The 20216-nt window shown below is 36.8% G+C and overlaps 1 protein-coding gene across 4 annotated transcripts; it reads left to right on the forward strand.

Annotated features, from left to right (window-relative positions):
- Positions 1–12320: 12320 nt before the first annotated feature.
- Positions 12321–20053, forward strand: eif3d (eukaryotic translation initiation factor 3, subunit D). 4 transcript variants are annotated; one of them, XM_084124624.1, is made up of 17 exons: positions 12321–12413; positions 13344–13469; positions 13598–13643; positions 13765–13901; positions 14015–14100; positions 14180–14252; positions 15994–16115; positions 16197–16329; positions 16469–16616; positions 17647–17697; positions 18108–18238; positions 18352–18437; positions 18862–18991; positions 19072–19214; positions 19309–19501; positions 19769–19862; positions 19960–20053. In XM_084124624.1, exons 2-17 carry the CDS (start codon positions 13347–13349, stop codon positions 19971–19973), a joined length of 1710 nt encoding a protein of 569 aa, XP_083980750.1. In that variant the 5' UTR covers positions 12321–12413; positions 13344–13346; the 3' UTR covers positions 19974–20053. The 4 variants fall into 4 exon arrangements, with proteins under 4 accessions (XP_083980750.1, XP_083980752.1, XP_083980749.1 ...); XM_084124623.1 differs by having other exon boundaries at positions 12340–12463; XM_084124626.1 differs by lacking the exon at positions 17647–17697.
- The last annotated feature ends 163 nt before the right edge of the window (positions 20054–20216 follow it).

Here is a 20216-nt window from a genome sequence, read left to right on the forward strand (position 1 = left end):
TCTGTGGTTAACACAAGCTGAAGATATTTTTACGTTTTGTTCTACAACATAAAAAAAAACAAAAAAAAAAACATCTGTAATACCCACTTGTAGGGCTGTGCTATAGACCTTATGTAGCCCCGCCCCTTTTCAGAGCTGCGCTCGTTGTCTTTTGACTTCCGGTCTGTTAAGTCATCTGCTTTAAACATTACAGTCCTCATGATAACTTTCGTTAACTTTACATTAAGTAAATCCTCTTCAAAAGCTAATTACTCCTGGACAGAAATGCCATAGAAATATACAGAGCGACTGCAAAAAACGGAAGTTAAAAGACAATATTCTAAAGATGGCGGCGCCCTCATTTCTCTGGCGCATAAGGTCTATATGACGATATGAAAAGTATATTGTTTCAAATTATGCTCTATCGTTTATATCGTGGTGTCGCAAAAAACATTGTTTACGACAAAACTTTTTCATCATTTGGATGACTGCAATCTTACACGCAACCACGGGGACACAGGCAGAAACGTGAATAATGGCGAGTGAAGGGCTCTGAGCAGGAGAAGGATCAGCCAAGACAAACCGAGGAGCTTGTTCCTACCGCTGTAGCATGAACATGGTTTGGTTAACTTTTTATATGTTTGGTTGACTATTTTATTTTGATAATGAACATGCTGCAATGTCAAGTTAGCAATGCTAGAATGTGTGCGCATGTGAGGCGCTGGCGCGATCACAGGAATTTTTGTCCTTCTGATGGACCTGTTACTCCGTATGGTCATATGGATGGAAGCAAAAAAAAATAAAAAAATGATTCAAAACTATATAGTTTTTGTAAAATACAGAAAACAAGCACGATGCCGTTTTCTGCCGTCTCGGTTTCCTTTACGTGAACTTTGGATCCCGTCGCATATGAGGCCAGCAAAAATTTTCCTTTCATTTTGTTAATCTGTAATTATTTAAGTGAAATAGCCTATATTTTGCGTATAGGCCTATATATTAGTTTTATATATTTAGTTTTATTCTGTTTCCTCCGTTATTTTATTTTGTTTCCTCCGTTCACAAAAGCGCTTTAAGTGCATGATGTGACATTGTGTGAATCAGTGTTCTACACTATCCTGCAATTTTCGCTGGTTTCAAAAACAAAAAGTTGCCAATTACCTGCTATTCATTTTCACTGAAATGTAGGCCTAATTGTTTGACATTTGGTGACATATACAGTAGCATATACAAACTAACGCCAGCGCACCATTGCGACTTTTAGGCTACCTATGACTTGACAGCTGAGCGCGGGCATTTCACTCACGTTGAAATTGGCTATGCCTCAATTATCACATTTGCACAGTAGCCTAGCCTACTATTTGAATTTGTGATTGGTTGACTGGCAAATTAAAATATTTAACAGAATGATAAAATAACCTTAATAACCGGTTAATGGCCTTTTCAAATAATTGTGTCTGTTCAAAACGATTAAATTCGATTTTGTTTCCTTTTCTGGTTATGTTCCTGTCCAAATTTCATTCGTTTGTTCTCGTTCATTGAACAGATTCGGAGCCCTGATTGCTGCTACATTTTAAACTTGAAAGTATAATGTTTACATTTGGCATTTTATATATCAATATTTGATGTTAGGGTTAGGTTATATATTTCATTCATATTTTATATTTCTACATTCTTAATCAAACATTTGCCCAGAAGTTCATTTTTGAGTACTTAAAAAAAAAAAAAAAAAAAAAATATATATATATATATATATATATATATATATATATATATATATATATATATAAAAATATATATTTTCCATGTGGTATATATATATATAACCTCATTGTGTTTGCAAACTATTCTAATTGAAACTTTAAGGCAAAAGTTTAAATTTTCATTTTTTTAATAAAGACTAAAAAAGTTGAGTGATATTTAGTGGCTTAGTGAGTCATGCGACTGTGGTTTAGATCATGGGTGTCCAGTCCTGCTCCTTGGAGGGCCACTGTCCTGAAGAGTCCAGCACCAACCTCAATTAAACACACCTGAACCAGCTAATCAAGGTATGTTTGTTAAAGGTAAGTTTGAGCTAAACTCTGCAGATCCAGGATCGAGTTTGGACACCCCTGATTTATAGCCTATGTTAAGCTTACGATTGTATTTAGGCTTCAAAATTAATTGAAGCACAAGTGTGCTTGTTAAAGGAGAACTCCGGTCAATTTTAACATTGAGCTCATTTTTTTGTACATTTGGAGTGCTGTCAATACAGAGAACAACGACAAAAAACGGTGTTGCCTACACCATGTTATCCTCTTTTTAAAATTTGCAATTTCGAAGTCCATAGTAATCGACTGTCGAGTTCACGCGCGTGATCATAGGTACTAAACCAATGCGCGTGAACTCGACAATCGATTACTATGGACTTCGACCGAAAACAGGATGTAAATACAGGTATGTGCGCTGGCTGAAATAACATCATTTTTATTCATATCTTTCACATCTACTGCAGTCAGATTCACCCGTGTTCACTCTGAAGGAATCACTCACAATGGCTGTGCACTTGTAATGACACATCAAGGATGTTAAGAGGCTAAAAGCAGGTTTAAAACTTGCCCCATTTAAGTCAACAGGGTGCAAATTTTAAAAAGAGGATAACACGGTGTAGGCAACACCGATTTTTGTCGTTGTTCTCTGTATTGACAGCACTCCAAATTTACAAAAAAATTAGCTCAATGTTAAAATTGACCGGAGTTCTCCTTTAAGATTATCATGCCGAACAATACATCTAAGAATCATAAAATTTTGTTGGTCACAAAAGAGCTTGTTTTCTGCAATAATCCAAAAGCCAATGGAAAAATCCTATTAAAGTTAGTATGTTTATACCACTTACCAGAATAATAACCAACACATACATTTTAATGTCAGCGACACCTGGAGGTAACTCTATCGCCCCCCCTTGAGGTTTGTTAAGGTGCACATTAAATACATTTTGCGGCAAAAAAGTCAATTGTCTATTGTCAGTTGCTTAATGTATGAATCAAAGCTCACACAGAAGTCACTTTCAAACCAGCAGCTTTCTCTTGGTCAACGCAGTGAATTTGCGTGACTAGCTTGAACCCATCACGAAAATCTTTCGCCCTCACGCAAAACTCCTCATCACATGGATTCCTACTGAAATAACTGGATTTTGCCTTCGAAAATTTGCCAAACAACAGTAAATGTGACCACACATTTGTCTGTGTCCACGTACTTGGGTACTAAACAGGTCTCTTTAAACAGTTTTGCTAACACTGAAGGGTGCATTTTGTGTAAGATTAAGTGTGTGTAGTCTGAAATGTACCAAATTCTAGATTTATATATATAAATAAATATTTTGTCTCTGTGACTGTGCTTTGTGTGCTTTGTTCATATTGTTATTTGTTTTTATTTCTTCAAATTAGAATTATTGTTGGCCTAGAGGCCCAGACATACTATTTCATTAGTTTTTTTTTAATCATAGCTGCTGGATTTTTTGTTGTTGTTTGCATTTGATCGTATAGCTAAAATAAATAATAATTATGACATTGATCAGAAAAGAAGAGAACTTTAACAAATAAATTCCTCAAAAATCTGCTTTCTAAGAACAACACTGCAGGCATTGAAAACAGGCACAATTGAACCTGTTTTTTATTATTTAACAAATGACCTGCAACTAAATTTAGCTTGACATAATAGAAACCATACTGAGTACCATGAGTGGAACATTACATAGCCATGCACTTGTTTGTGTGTATTCTTTTTCTTTTGAGGGAGACGTTTAAGCATGAACTAGCCAGTGATCGCCCAACGCCAGCCAAGGACGCCAGCCAATTCAGGCCTTTTAAACCTGAAGTAATGATGGAAATGAAGAGGAAAGTGAAATCAATAGTCCTTCACATCATAGACTTAAGGCAATTAAAGCAGTCAATCAATGTCAATGTCTTGCTGTTTCTTTTTTTAAACCCAATAATAAATAGTAATAAGAGTTGCAGCACCCCAAGCAAATCTGTAGGTCTGGTCGATGTTAAGTCTTGACATCTTGACAAGTTTTTATATGAAGGTGTTCGGTGTATATGGCTCAGAGACACGGCCAAGCTGCTTTTAGCAATGCCTTCCTTACTTGATCCACCCATTTAGACATTAGTGCTCTAAATGAACTGATTAGTTGAATTAAGCGTCAGACCAATAAATAAATAAATAAATAACATCCACAGTATTATCTTTAAAAACATACAATAAAAAAAGTATTTTGAAATAATTGATGTTGTCATTACTCATTTAGTGTGGTTGTTCAGATCACATTGTTCCTAATAACACATTTCCTAATTAATCTATCCAGCCATTTTTCAGTGGAGTGACTCACTGGCCAATTATAGCGAGGATATCTCTGAAATTGTGGGCTGCTTCATCAGCCAGCAAGAAAGGTCTAGTAATTTCTCTTTCAATTAAATGCGTACAAACTCCCTGAACCCCTTTCTTCTTTTGTGTAATTTCATTACTCCAGTGTTGGGGAATAGATGAAAAAAAGAAGAGCTTTGCAGGATTCTTGGAAACCAAGTATACACACACTTCCTGAAGCTGTATCATGACATGAAAGATGGACAAAGACAAAGCGGAGGAGTGAAGATTCAAGAAACAGAAAAATAGCAGAGCTGGAGGTCAAGCTCTCGTACTGTAAGCCCTGAAGTGTATTGTGTGGAGTTTAATGGGTTTAAACACAAGCATGACGGTTGACATCTAACTGCCTATTTCTCTGCAGGGTAAGAAATGGCACCGAAATGTCACTCTTAACACGTGGCCCCCATATTTTTGGTAACACTTTATTTTAATAGTCCACTTTAGTCTATATTGGCAGTTTCCCTCGTGGTATCAAAAATGTTATCGAATTTTGACATTTTCAAGGTATCGTAGTGAAGCTGGAAATTCCAGTTTTGTGACAACACTAGTTCAGACTATAAAATAAATTGACCTGATTTGAGTCAGATAGGGAAAAAAGAAGCAATTTTTGCTTCCTGTATAAACAGTGCATCAGTCATTGGTCTGGGTGCCATAATGTGTCACGCTTCCTCACTTCTCAAAAATATTGCACAAAAATTAATGGCATTTAGTGCTACAGATAGTCCTGTTGATGGGTATGACTGCAGCAAAACACACAAGAAAGAACAGGTGTGCTACAGGAAGAAAAGCTTCATGGAGGCCTTTAATACACAGCAGCTGTTGATCATTTCAATCCTCGAACACTGGAGAGCAGCCAACAACTCAATTATTCTTTCCACTCAAGTATAAATTCTTTCATTCTTGCTAAAGCAGGTGTAATACGTGCAGGATGTCGAGCCCGCAGAGGATGTTACCTCAATCTGAGCTGCATGCTAATTTTTTCTTCACGGTTATCTCAAAGGTTATTTGGATTTTTCTCCTAGGCAGATCCTCAAAAACACTTTGAAAATTGAGGCTGCATTAATATTAATTTATCTTCTATCTTTGCAGGTGTAGCCTAGATATCTTTCTTTGTGAGACAAATTACACCAATCATGCCATTATGCTACATTTCTGCACAAATATATAATTTATATTTGTTTTGTTAAGGACTCGCTTTTGGTGAAACAGGTGCAGAAACAGACATGTGTCCAAACGCAGAAATATGTTTACCTCTCACTCTAAACATTATTCTCATTACATAGTGATACATTTTTAATAAATCCTCACCATGCCAGTGGTGGTAATAACTGAATTACCGTAGTGGCTCTGAAGCTCCCTTGGCTTTTAGCGAGGTACAGCGTACTGCTGTGCGACCTGTGGGCAACCTGGAAATGAATGACAGACCAAGATGTAAAACAGCTCATCTACCCTTATTGCAATCCTTCATGAGTTCTGCGAGATGCTCCACCAAAAGAGCCTAATTAAATGTCACCACCTCTAATTTGCTGCCTCTCAGTAACACATACTGAGAGAGCACTCAAGGTATCTTGTCTCCCAGCAGCTTGAGTATTTGCAGACCACAGCAACCCTAGAGCTGCAAGGATTGATTGAATTGTCCTTCATTAGAACCACAGAGGCTTAGTGGCTCTTATGGGAAGGTACATCAGAAGGGTGAGGGTCTCAGAAGACTCTTACTCCCCACATACTCCCTCATTACTGTATGTTTGTTCATTTCAACTCAAAAGTTATTCATTGTCTGCCGATGCTGTTCTGAAAAGCTTCATTTCAATTTAACACCATGAATAAATAGAAACAAAAATAATAAGAATTTACATGTGAACCAAAATGGAAGTTAGAGAGAGATAAAAATCCAAATTCTAAATCACATACACTTTGCAACTAGACAACTTCACTCTAGTCTCAGCGGACGTGAGTCATGTTGCTTAGAGACCAAAAGGCTGCCAGCTAAAGACAAGGAGAAAGAAAGTTTCATGTGGCAATATATTAAGTGGGTGGTTGGAGAATCAAAGTAGTTGAGAAAGTGAAAGATGGAAAGAAGAAAGTGATGATATGCAGAGCCGGACTGGGACAAAATTTGATGCAGGGAAATCTCACAGTCATCTAGGCCATCCCATACACCCACAACAAATTATATTTTGGATCTACACCCATAGACAATATTTGCATAGCCATCACATAAAAATAAAAAAAACGTTTAAAGGCTGGGGCTGTGCAAAACAATTAAAGATTACATCTTTCAAACAAAGATTTAGAAAGTATAATTTCAGTCTACTTGTTATGTCTTATCAGAAATGTACTTTAAATTACACTTAAGTATTCTTCACTTATACTGACAGAGAAGTCTTAGTATATTTGGCCTATAGGCCTACTTAAAAGTAAAATAAAGTACTGTATACTTTGCTTGTAGTTGTGTTTACTCTTTTGATTGAGTAGCCTATTAAATACATTTTCACATTATATAGCCTACTGTCTTATAAACTTACATTGTTTAAAAATATTGATTTATAAAGAAAACATATGTTCCTAATTCTGAGTATGTGAATTATTGTGTAGTTCACTGGTAGTGTACATAGGAATTTACTTCTAATAATCAAATTCCAAAGCTGTTCTCCATGCTTACGATTAAATTTCATATTTGAAATCACCAATGAAATCTGAAAAAAACTGTATCATAAATTTTGTTTCTAAACACTCAAATCATGACCAAAAAAAAAAAATATAATAATAATAATAATAATTTTGTGTGACTGTTTCTATAGCAACCGGAGCTTCTAAAGGCAGCTGCAGTGACCAATAACTTTACCAATTATCGACTGGCTCTTTTACTTAGGAGGCGGGACTTATAGTACATTGGCCACTGCCCTGCAGAGTTTAGCTCCAACCCTGATCAAACACTCCTGAGCAAGCTAATCAAGATCTTCAGGATCACTAGAAAATCACAGGTTTGATCAGAGTTTGAGCTAAATTCTCCAGGGCAGTGGCCTTCCAGGGCCGGATTTGAGGAACCCTGATTTATAAGCTGTTTACCTCATGGGGACCAAAAAATGTCCCCACAATGTCAAACATTTCTGTTGTTACTATGCTTGTGGTGACATTTTGTCCCCACAATATAGGGAATATCTGAAACACACACCCAGAGGAGGAAACACTTTCATTCTGGTTTGTAAATGTTTGTGTGCCTGTGTTGACCTTTCCTCACTGGCTCTGCTCAAGACACTTCCATTACTCTTAATCAGTTGATGTCTGATTGGTTCTTTGCACCTATTATCCCCCTGCAGCCAACTGTGGACAGTGATAACTTCATCTGTCAAATCTCTGATCTCACACCTCACCAGCCGTCAGCTTTGATTTATCTCTATAAAAACGGATAAAACGGATTCCATGTCAACAGTTTTTATTATGTTATAGTATGCTCTTAATATGGAATATGACATGTATGTCTAATGTAGATGGACTTCATTTAAATACCTAGACAGGTCAAAAACCTCCTATTTTAGATTGTTACGATTAAACTATTTGATCTTGTGAACCAAGATTTGTCTTATTTTGCAATGTCATGTCTGATTTATTGCAATATTATCCAGAAAAAGTTGTCAGTATTTAGTCACATTCAGTTGTCTGGTGAGCAAGATCTCTTATAATGGACAACTTGCACTGAGCTTCGTGACGCACTTCCGTTTGGAAATAGTAAGTCTCACTTATGTCCGGTTATACTGTGGTCAATGAGTTGAACAAATGCCACCTAAAATGAGTGTCCCGTCCTCAATAAGATTTAAAAATTTGGCAATTTTTATTGACAGGAAAAGGGATATTATGATGTTTACCGTGTGCAGGATTTTCCAAACATATCGGAACATGAAGTTTTAATCCAACCCAAGCCGATCTGAGAAAGCAGCGTGTGTTACAAATATGCCATTATTTCACCACAGTGTTCGTCTAAACTAGTGACCTGACTGCGACGCTGAAGTGTATGAGAACAGATGTAATGACTATCATCAGTACGAACCACGAACATTTATTTATTTGGATTAAATATTTTAACCATTCTGTGTCTTTTTTCAATGTCACTCTTATCACTAGTTACATGTTTAGGCCTATGCCTAAAATGCCATAATATTCAAAGTAGTTGACTGTCATTCTCCTCTACCCTGTGTACATTATTGATTAAATAGCCTAACCTATTTAACATCGTTATAGGCACCTCGCGAGCATTCATTCATTCAAATAGGCCTATTTTAAAAGACTGGAATAAACACCAGCGCACACAAACAATCCTTTTATCAGTCAATTTCATTTAAAAATGTAAACCCAACAGGTATGAATGTCAGAAAGAGAAAAAAAAAACTGTTAATGAGAAGACGAGCATATAGGGGAGCGCGGGGCACAACCTAACGCGGGGTTAAATGTAACACGGACCTTTTACATTGTTAGTTAGGGTCAAGCATGTTGTGTTTCAGTTTATTTTCTCTCGCTGCCAGAAGACGGTCTCCTGCCGATTTGTGGAAAGTTTTGATAAGATTTCGTGAAGATTCTGGATAAATAGTGTTTTGAAACCATAAGTAGGCTACATTTGTTCGTTTTTTTTTTCGGCCTACCGTACGCCACCAAATCTAACTTTATTACCTTAATCACTATGTTGGCTATATATACTGTCTATGGCTAAAACAGCACCATTTTGAAACATATCAGCAACTCCTAGCAACTGTTATAGGCTTAAAATATTTTTACACAGCGGGCTTAGTTGTATATATATAGCACAGTGTTACGACTAAGCCTCCAAGTTTACAACGATAATGAAATGAAAACAGGGAGCCACAGAACTTTTCAGGTTTGAGTATTTATTTATATATTTACTTTGCCACATTTAACTTTGTTGGACTTTCACAAACAATGTTGGAATTTAAATGTCAAAGTATGATTTTTTTCCACATTTGTTTACTATGCATTGATCACTTGTTTATTTATTACAAATATAGCCTTTTTTCATGCAATACACCCTTTCAAATGTGAAATTTTGAGCTCGTTTTTATTATTATTACTATTATTATTAATAATAATAATTTTGCATGCAGCTGCCACACACAAATATAATTAAATTGCAATTACAATATTTGATATAGGCTATATTTATTTATTTATTTATTTATTGCAAAACTGTGCAGCCCTTTCCTATATCTCTATCCATGATATTGATCCATAAAAGAAAGGATGATTGGATGAGGGATGGATGTATGGATATCTATCTATACAGATGGAAAAACAATATCAAACTATACAGATAAAATAGTACTGAATTATGTGTGTTACACACAAGTGTTAACTAACCCCTCTGTCTGTTACAATTAACCCTGCATATGGGGTAAGTTGTAACATTTGCACTTCTGTCACTTTCAGTGCAACTGTACGAAAATGGTAGGTCCTAGAAAAAAACTTAAAGTGTTTATTTGTTGCAGAGATGTGTATGTTGCTTGTGTAAAAATAAAAAAGATTAATCTAACTTAATTATTTTTTTAATAATTGAGCCAAAACCAAAATGTGTTAGGTTGTGCCCCGCTCTCCCCTAGGACTGCTGCAGCTTAGTGGATAAATATATTTAGCTATTTATTATTCAGAATGCAGTTGGAAAGAAAATATATAGGAACATTTCAGCAGGTTCAAGCTAATTAATACAGAGATCATTATTCATTGTTGTAATCAATTGGCAGCCATAAAACATAGTGATAATCTGCATTCTCAGGTGCGCTGAACGCTCTAACCGGAAACATCCGATATGTACTAGAACGCGGAAGTAGTTGTGTAAGTAGTCCATTGACACTCTTAGAATGGTCACTATTCTAAAAGGCGTTTGCTATCAAATCATGGTTTCATCATGTACTTTTGCTCTTTCCATAATCACATTCAAACATTTGTTCGTATTTGAAGGCCATACAGCAGACTTCACTTTATCATTTTACTGACAATGAAGTGAAAAAGAAGTCAGAGTACACATAATACGGTTTTCACTGGTTTCTGTTTCAATTAAACGTTAGAAATACAAACAGAAATACAAATGTCAAAGGTTTCATCTTTTATACAACACTTAGTTTGAGAGTTTATTGGCTGTTTTTTCCCCTCAAAGCTATGCTGTTGCCATGCTGCTGACAAAATTGCCATTGCTAAATGAGTAACAAATCACAGCAAGTCACATTAAGACGCACTTGCTGTACAAAATCTATAGTGCTCAAAATTTCAAAGAGCTTCACATGTGTGGCATAAGCTGGCACATAAAAGAGAATATGAAAATATGAACATTGACATTCTTTCCCAGTTCCCACTCACTCAGTATTAAGGTAACACTCACAAATGTGTTGCTTTTGCTACAGTGTGTAATAGCTTTCCTCGTGTGACTGCAGACCCTGATGTAGCTACAATTATAAGGGAAAGAATACACACATATCAATATCTAACATCACATAACTTAAATAAAGTGGTGCTCAGTCCAGAGAGCATTTCCTTTCATTAGCACTGCCTGCAACAGCTCCTTAAAACATCAAATGGACTCCCAATCCCTCCTAATGAGGCCAAGAGCGTAAATATGCCTTATTTCTATCGATCCACATAAAACAGAACAGATGTAAAAATACCAGTAGAGAGAACCACTAAAATAGTTTGATGATGTAAGAGACGGCACTCAGCAGGTGCTCTTTGAGATGTGTGCAGGAAGCCAGGGGGGGACGGCATCAGGGAGCCCCAGAACACGTCACCGGTCGATCTGGGTTAATGAGGGAAGGAACTGAATTAGTGAGGTCCAAATCTAACTAAACCCAGTGGAAAAGCAGTACTTACAGGAAAGAGAAACTGTTTCTGTGCCTATAGTGATGATCAAAAGGCTAATTCTCATAGTTTAATGAGTTGATCACATCAGTCTAAATCTGTAGTCTCCTATTGTTCAGTAGAGTCTGTTTCCTCAATGGAATTAATACAGAATGTCTCAGCAAGTATCCCTTCAAAGTTGTCAACTCACACAGTACCAATCTATATCTCTGACAAGTTCTGTACATGAATGCCTTCATTAGTTTTATGTTGAATGAACAGAGAGACCGCGCAATTTATATTGAAATGTCAGCATGTCCCATGGGATCTTTGTGTGTTTGTGTCAGACAGCCAGCAATCCTGATTCTGGCTCCATCCGCTGAATAGTGTACTCAACCGAGCTCTCAACATCGCTCTCATGCGTGTGTTTGCTTATTCTGGATCAGAGTATCTTCCCTATGAATAAATGCATGAATTTTTTCACACTACTAGAGTTCTTTGCACAGTCTGAGATGCAAACTCAGCCTGGTATTTAGCTTTTATATCACTGTGTTTATAGAGGGAAGGAAGTGTTTCTGATGCAATGGGCCTAGTAGTCAGGATGACAAATTTTACATAAAAAGCAGGATAAACTTAATAAAGTGAGAAAAGTGATTAAGTCTCTTAAAGTGAGAGCTCAAAAAAGATAAACAATATAAGAGTGCAAACACACTGCAAATGAATATGTGGTGTAGATGTACTTTCAACAGACATTTTATTTTTTTGCTTTTGCATATATATATATGACTTTTACTACTGACATTTTACACTAAATACAAAATACACTGCTTAGAAAATGTCAGAAGCCTCCCATTTATGCCTTGACATTATCTCCAGAAATTTTGTACAATACAACAAGCCCACTGCCATTAAACATTATATAAAAAAGATGGTGATGTACAGTCATTTAAATTATGAACTGATTTGTGCTTTCAGGCTAATGTTTTTACATACACACAACATTAAAATATAAACCATTTTAATTAAAACGTACTGTGAAAGCAAAGTCTAAATCATTGTTCCTCTTCATATCACCTAGCTCAGAGTGTGAGCTTTTATTTCGGCCATATCCGGAAACCAGGCGGACTTTTATTTTGTTTATGTCGTAAAATTGGACTGACGCGTTCCTTTACGGCACGGGCTCTCACCGAGTCACCACTTCTGTGAGTAGTCGTGCATCCTTGAATCAATACGAATTCGTACTCCAGTAAAGGTAGGTTTTGCGTGAAATTATCTCAGACGCTTTATTATTTCAGTCAGGAACGGAAAACTTAAGCTGCGGCAAATGACTGATCAGTTAAGCATGTTCGTATAGCATGTGCGCTACTGCTAAATCCATCAGCTCAACTGCTTTTACGCGCTCAATCCTTCCTCGCTACTGTTGATCGTTCAGACCCCATTGTTCACACCGTGTCACCGATCTTCGTAGATTAATAGCTTCTGCTTTTTACAAAAATAAACTACGTCAAAATGGAGAGGGATGAGTACATGTGTATGACTTGGTCAGCGGGGAGGCTTTTCATCATGGCCGCTTGTAAAATGCTGGAGGATGTCGCACGCTACGGCCGTGGAGATGCAACTGCGCGCCGTGGCAATGATCATAGATTTGAACATTCGAAGCTATTTTTCGCGATAAAACACGAATTAATAGTTCCATTATGAACCTTCCACGCAGGATTTTGAAAAATACGATTATTTTCGTAGTGTATTTCTATTTTTCTTTTTCGTCTGTCAAAAGAATACTCACCGACCAATGAGAAGGAGACGTTAGGTCATGTGTCCGGAACCGGCATCACCGACTTTTTTTTATTATTTTTTTACTGTTATTATTGCTAAAAAGTAGACTGTATTGTCCATCCTTTGTTAGTATTATATATCATCATTGTTGTTAATAAATGTGACATATATATGCAATAATACAAAATTTTACTTGCATAAATTATTCCTTTAGTGCTTGATATGTTGGTAATTTCTAGTGTAAAGGCAGTGCTCAAATATAAGAAAAGGGATAATATTTGGTAGATACATTTGTTATATAGAAATGTACTTAAATGGTGTCTTATGTTATGGATATACTTTTTTTTTTTTTTTAGGCAATGGCAAAGTTTCATGCACCTGTTATCCAGGACAATCCGTCAGGATGGGGTCCTTGTGCTGTTCCTGAGAAGTTTAAAGACATGCCCTACCAGCCTTTTAGTAAAGGAGACCGACTGGGAAAGGTAAATTCATGTTAATATTCACTGGCCAACCTTATTACATTATGTTCTGAAATGTGCACTATCATAATTGTATTTATCAAAACTAATTTTATTCCCTAAAAGTTAATTGCAATTATTTTTGTATGTAGGTGGCTGACTGGACTGGTGCAACTTACCAGGATAAGAGATACACAAGTGAGTGTTTGCACATTCATTTTTATTCACCCACTGTAATTGTGACATGTGAGCAAAATTACCTTTCTTTTTTGCTTAAGTCACTTATCAGTCAAAATTGTTGTTGTTCTGTTCTGTGTAGATAAATACTCATCGCAGTTTGGAGGCGGCAGTCAGTATGCTTATTTCCATGAGGAGGATGAAACGAGCTTCCAGTTGGTGGATACTGCCAAGACTCAGAAGACCGCCTATCAGCGAAACCGTATGCGATTCGCTCAGGTAGAGCTGCTTTCTAAACATTAAAGCTGTTTCTCTCTTACACCAACCTCTCTCCAATCCTCCATGGCTCTCTCTTTTCTAAGTCTTTGTTATTCTGTGCTTCTGTTCTGCAGAGGAATCTTCGGAGAGACAAAGATCGCAGGACCCTTACTCAGTTCAACATGCAGACCCTGCCTAAGAGCGCCAAGCAAAAAGAAAGGTGAGTTCTGCTTACCCAGTAGGAAAAGCACACAAATAAACTAGTCAACACACACTCAGCCTGATCTTTCTCTGAATAGGGACCGTATGCGCTTGCAGAAGAAATTTCAGAAGCAATTTGGTGTTCGGCAAAAGTGGGATCAGAAGTCTCAGGTATCAAATGCATCCTTTTCATCTCTTTTCATCTTTTCTTTGATCTCCAGCCACACAGCATTTCACCTCCACTTTAATTTTGTTTTATTTCGGTCTCAATTTTTTGCACTCGGTTACCATAATTACTACCATCATGTTTTAGCATGATCTTTTATTTCAGGAGTTGTTTTTCTTTTTATTAATACCCTCAGTGAAATTTCTTATCCATGTCTTTTTACATTTACTTAAAGTTTCTTTTTTTAAATGCATGTTATTGGTCTTATTGTGAACGATTTAGCCATGTATATTCCTTTCTTTTTGACCTCGTAATAAGGCTGGGTGATATGGCCAACAAATTATCACAATAAAAAATTTCTTATCAGTTGATATCGATAATTATCACGATAGATGTCAAATCTTTATTTGTTTTCAGTTTAAAGTCAGATTTTTGCTCCTGAGTTGTAGAAAAAAGTTGTAGAAACCAGACCATTAATTGTGGTTTTATCCTCTGACTACTGTTTATGATCAGAACATGACAAACTCTTGCAAAACATTTCACAAATTAATATTAGATGTTTTGTCTCTTAGAAATACACATTTGACAGTAGCTTGAGTTGAGTGACAGTAGCAGTAGCTTGAGTTGATTACAGATGTAAATTTATGTTCATTTACAAAAACAGTAACATCTTTAAAAAATTAACAATTCAGTATAATACAAATGCACAAACACTGCTATAGCTTAATGACAAAAAAATCTGTAATTATATTCAATTACTCCTTTAATACATTAATGTCATTAATAATATAATAAAACTTAATATGAATATATCACATTTCTAGTGGTTACAGTTTGTGTTACTACAGTAAATACAGTTGGTGATTTGTGGATTGAAGAGCCTTCTGACTGTATCATTGCGGCACAATGTTTCTCTTGTTTTCCATGTCAGTGTTGTTGAGAATGTCAGTGCTGTTTAATCTGGCTTTAAACTAGTTTAAATCACGACACGAGGCATTTAAATTTGTGGTTTGTATGGGAGAACTCTGCAGAACTCTTTTTGCTTTACTCATTTGCTCTAAAATGCTGTGGTGTGTTTTGTGCAGAGCTGATAAATGGTTCGTGTGATGTAGTTCAAACTAGCAGCTCTTTTTTTTTTTTCACTTTTGGTGCGTTTGCCATTTTACTGTTTCTCATATGCAACAGAAATGGCAGCGCTTATCAGGTAGGCAAATTGGTATTGGCACCAGTGCGACAGACTGCAACACGCATGTGCATTGTTATAACATTATATTAAACACTTATCAAACTTTTATTGAAATTGAGGAAAATTATATCGCGATAATTATCGGTATTGTTTTATCGTGCAGCCCTACCTTTTAATGTTTAATCAAAATGTCATAACTCGAAATGACAGACTCCTCTTGTAATGTATACTGTACTTCTCCAATCATTTAGTCTGCTTAAACTCTGCCGCTCCACAATTGACTTCAAGCTCATAAATCTTTGTGCAATGTCCACATCTCAAAATCCAATCATCAACCGATAGATAGAAACAAGTCCCCTACATACCAAGAAAACATCTGTCACTACATCTATTTCAGCATGACTTTAAAACAAACTGACTGTATTTGCATTTAAGACCCCACCAAGATGGACAGTTTTAGTATTGAGTTTTAATATCAACTTGGTATGAACGTATCAGTTCTTTTCACTCTTCTGTTTCTCAATTGCCTGAATATCGTTAAACATCTACCGTCACCTCAGGCCCAGCTCAAGCCCAGGGACTCCTCGGTGGAGGTGCGCAGTGACTGGGAGGTGAAGGAAGAGATGGACTTTCCCAGGCTCATGAAGATGAGATACATGGATGTGGCCGACCCTATCGACGTGTGAGCATTCTGACATCACTCATGTCATCGAGATTTCATATGAGTTTGTTGCTACTTCATTCTCGTTCTTCTCTTTCTCAGTGAGTGCTGTGGAGCTCTTGAGTACTACGACAAGGCTTTCGATCGCATCACCACACGCAATGAGAAACCACTCAAGAGCATCAAGAGGATCTTTCACACCGTGACCACCACTGATGACCCTGTGATCCGCAAGGTACTCTGAAGCACTCTTGCACTCGCCCACTTTCGTTTGTCATTGCTGCTGGTGTCTGACCACTTTATTGATGTGTCTGTCTTTTCTAGTATAAATGGTATTGCTAATTGAGCTTTTTCTGAACACAACTCATCCACAGCTGGCAAAGACCCAGGGCAATGTGTTTGCCACCGATGCCATCCTGGCAACTCTGATGTGCTGCACACGCTCAGTCAACTCCTGGGATATCATCGTTCAACGTGTGGGCAACAAGCTCTTTTTTGACAAGAGAGACAACTCTGATTTTGGTAAGCGTGTGCTTCAGTTGAGTGCTGCTCATTTTAATGGCTGTCAAAAGGCCGTAGTGTCTTGATGCTGGCCATATTCTGGTTTAACTCTAGGGATTATTATAAATTTGCACTTGTCTTGATATGCAGGGCTCAACAATAAGGATTGCCCCAGGGTCAGTGTGAGAGTGCCAGCTAGTATTGCATTCATTTTCATTAATTTACTTTTTATGCCTTGCTAGTTGTTGAGCACTGCAAATTCTGGAGAATTAAATTTGTCACCAAATTAACAACGATGAGGTTTTGTTGAAATTGCAACTGTTTTTTTTATATAGTCTTTGCTAGGGGTGGGAGATATGATCAAAATCTTATATCACAAAATGAGTGATTTTATTTCATTATAATGATATGTATCACAATGTAGTTATAATTGCTTTTAGTAATATTTTTATGAGATACATTTTTGATAACCTTGACATTTCATAATTCTTGTCACCATTTTGAATATCACGAATAAAACTAATACTAAGTTTATTACTAAGTAATAAACTCTCAAGCTTACTGAAGACAAGTAAATGGTGATGAAATAATACCAAAGAAACTCATTACCAGCAGTAGGAAAACAAATTTACAATAGAACAAAGACAAATAGGCCTACCTGAAAAACTTCAAGCACTAGAAATCAGAAATACATACATTGTATAATATAGTATATTAATCAAATATATATACAAAAACAACTTATTCTTAGTTACAAAAGTGATTCAGTCAAGAGAAGTGAAACTTTCTCTTTTTTTTATTAACAACAGCAGGTTTAGTAGGCTGCTGTCACTTTAAGAGCTGCGCGGATCCAATATACTAAGGGCCTGTTTGCACCTGGTCACTTCATGCGTTTTTACTGATCAGGTAGCTATCTGATATGTTAAAACTGTTCCATTTACACATGGCCACATAAATGTGTCTCCGCAAAACGAATATAAGTCCGATCCTCAATTCCTCAGTTCACGTCAACGAAAGCAACAGATATGAGCTGCATTTTATTTATCATCAGCTAATTTCAAGAACAAAGACAGCAATAGGAGAGAGAGCAGCATCAGCACTGGTAAGATCATTTAGTCTCACTACTTTTAATGAAGATGATTGTGTTTTGAGCGTCGGTGACACCAAACTTTGTTTAATTTACGTTAGTTTGTACATTGGCTTGCTGAAGAGATTCTGCTCATCTGCAGCGACGTGTTGCAGTAGCGCCGTCATACCTGGCTATAACATGTCATATAGCCTATAACTCTCACACGTTCATTATTTAACATTTTGGAAGGAGTAAAATTTTTATAAATGGCAATTTTTATTTATTTTTTTTCAGTTGGGCCATTGAAAATATTGGCCTAAAAGCTTCTAACTACTTATGAAAAAATCTTAACCGTTAAGCCCTGATATACCAGTTATTTGTGTTTTTGCTGCATAAAGTAATAAATGTGAAGTTTTAAAGCTTAAACTCATTCTCCCTTGTAGACCTGCTTACTGTGAGTGAGACTGCGAATGAGCCGCCTCAGGACGAGGGCAGTTCCCTCAATTCCCCCCGAAACCTGGCTATGGAGGCCACCTACATCAACCACAACTTCAGCCAGCAGTGTCTTAGAATGGTATGCTTGTGTTTTTCCACAGTAAACCGGCCATTAACATGATACATTAACATCCATATTCTGTTTCAGACAAAGACATTTGTATGAATGCATTTTTGTTGATTTGGTGTCAGGGAGGAGAGAGGTACAAGTTCCCCAATTCTAACCCATTTGTTGAGGAGGACATGGAGAAGAGTGAGGTGGCATCTGTTGCCTACAGGTATGTGCAGATAAAATAAGTGTGTATGTATATATTATTATTATTATTATTTCTTTTTTTTACTATTTAAATCTTTGTTCAGACAGGTGAGGCAGCAAAACTCTTTTCCCATTTTTTTTATTTATTTTCTTGTCTTTTTTTTCTTCTTTTTCTTATTTCCATATGTGGATTTAAATCAGATTTGATTGGAAATGTATTTCATTCTGATCAGTAACATTGAATTGTTCTCCTAAAATTGACTCGTTCACTCTTTTTTGATACAGTATATACATGGTGTTTGAGTCTAAATTTTTTATTTAAAAACCAAATCATATTTGAGTGCTGTTTGAACAAAACCTAAGAATGAAGAATACATTTATTATAAGGGACATTACTAACTATTATGCTGAATTCAAAATAGTGACCTTCCCTGACTGATTCTTAGGTACCGGAGGTGGAAGCTGGGGGATGACATTGACCTCATGGTCCGCTGTGAGCATGATGGAGTGATGACCGGAGCAAACGGAGAAGTCTCTTTCATCAATGTCAAGACCCTGAATGAGTGGGACTCCCGAGTAAGATACAAAAAGAGAGATGGATAATTGCATTTGGCCATTTCAGAGATACAGGTGATATAATTCTTTGCTCTGTACAGTACTGCAATGGAGTGGACTGGAGACAGAAACTGGATTCCCAGAGGGGAGCGGTTTTGGCCACAGAGCTGAAGAACAACAGCTACAAATTGGCCCGTTGGACGTGCTGTGCTATTCTTGCGGGGTCTGAGTACCTCAAATTAGGGTGAGTACAATACCACCGTCTCTACATTATTTGTTATTTTGGTATTGAGTCTTTGTCCTGTCTGATTTCTCACTACATGTTCTTTTCTCTTTAGGTATGTCTCCCGTTATCATGTCAAGGACTCGTCTAGGCATGTCGTCCTTGGCACACAGCAGTTCAAGCCCAACGAGTTTGCCAGCCAAATTAACCTGAGCATGGAGAATGCTTGGGGCATCCTGCGCTGTGTGATCGACATCTGTCGCAAGCTGGAGGAGGGCAAATACCTCATCCTCAAAGACCCGAATAAGGTAAAGTGAAAGATGTTGCATTGTAAAATTGAGATATTTGACATACTGAAGCACAGCAAGAAGCTCCAAATGTCTATCAAACATTCTTTATTATAAACGTATCTTGAGTAGAAATGAAATGTACTGTTTTACACACCTGCATGGTGCTAATTTTAGCTGTAATGCTGTGCCAGTAGGAATCGCCTTGGCAACTTCAAAGTATTTTTCTGCTATAATCTACGTTATTATAAATCCATAACTTTTTTTGTGTGTGTGTGTCCTTAACAGCAAGTAATTAGGGTGTACAGCCTGCCTGATGGAACCTTCAGCTCAGATGAAGATGAAGAGGAGGAGGATGAGGACGAGGAAGAAGATGAAGAGGGTGAGGATAGCTGATTGTTTGTCGCTTCAATATGTTTATCCATACTTTTTATCCGGTTACCTTTGTTTCTTATATATTTTTTAATTTCTTCCAACAGATGAAGACAATTAAGGCGTCATCAACTGCCACAGCTGCTAGCATTATGTGTTTCAATGCTGTAAGAGCTGAATAAAGATAGTTGATTATTCATGTACTGTGGTGATGTCTCTGTGTTTAAAAATGAGCACGCTCAGGTTGGGATGCCTTTGCAAGTTTAATTATTATTATAGATTAGGTTCTGGAGCTTGAGGGCAATACAAATGACCTTTCTTATAAGAATTGATTCTGAACAATCTTGCTATTGAATCTTATTTG

This window comes from Abramis brama (genome assembly GCF_963993115.1).
Source record: "Abramis brama genome assembly, chromosome: 1".
NCBI classification, from domain to species: Eukaryota; Metazoa; Chordata; class Actinopteri; order Cypriniformes; family Leuciscidae; genus Abramis; species Abramis brama.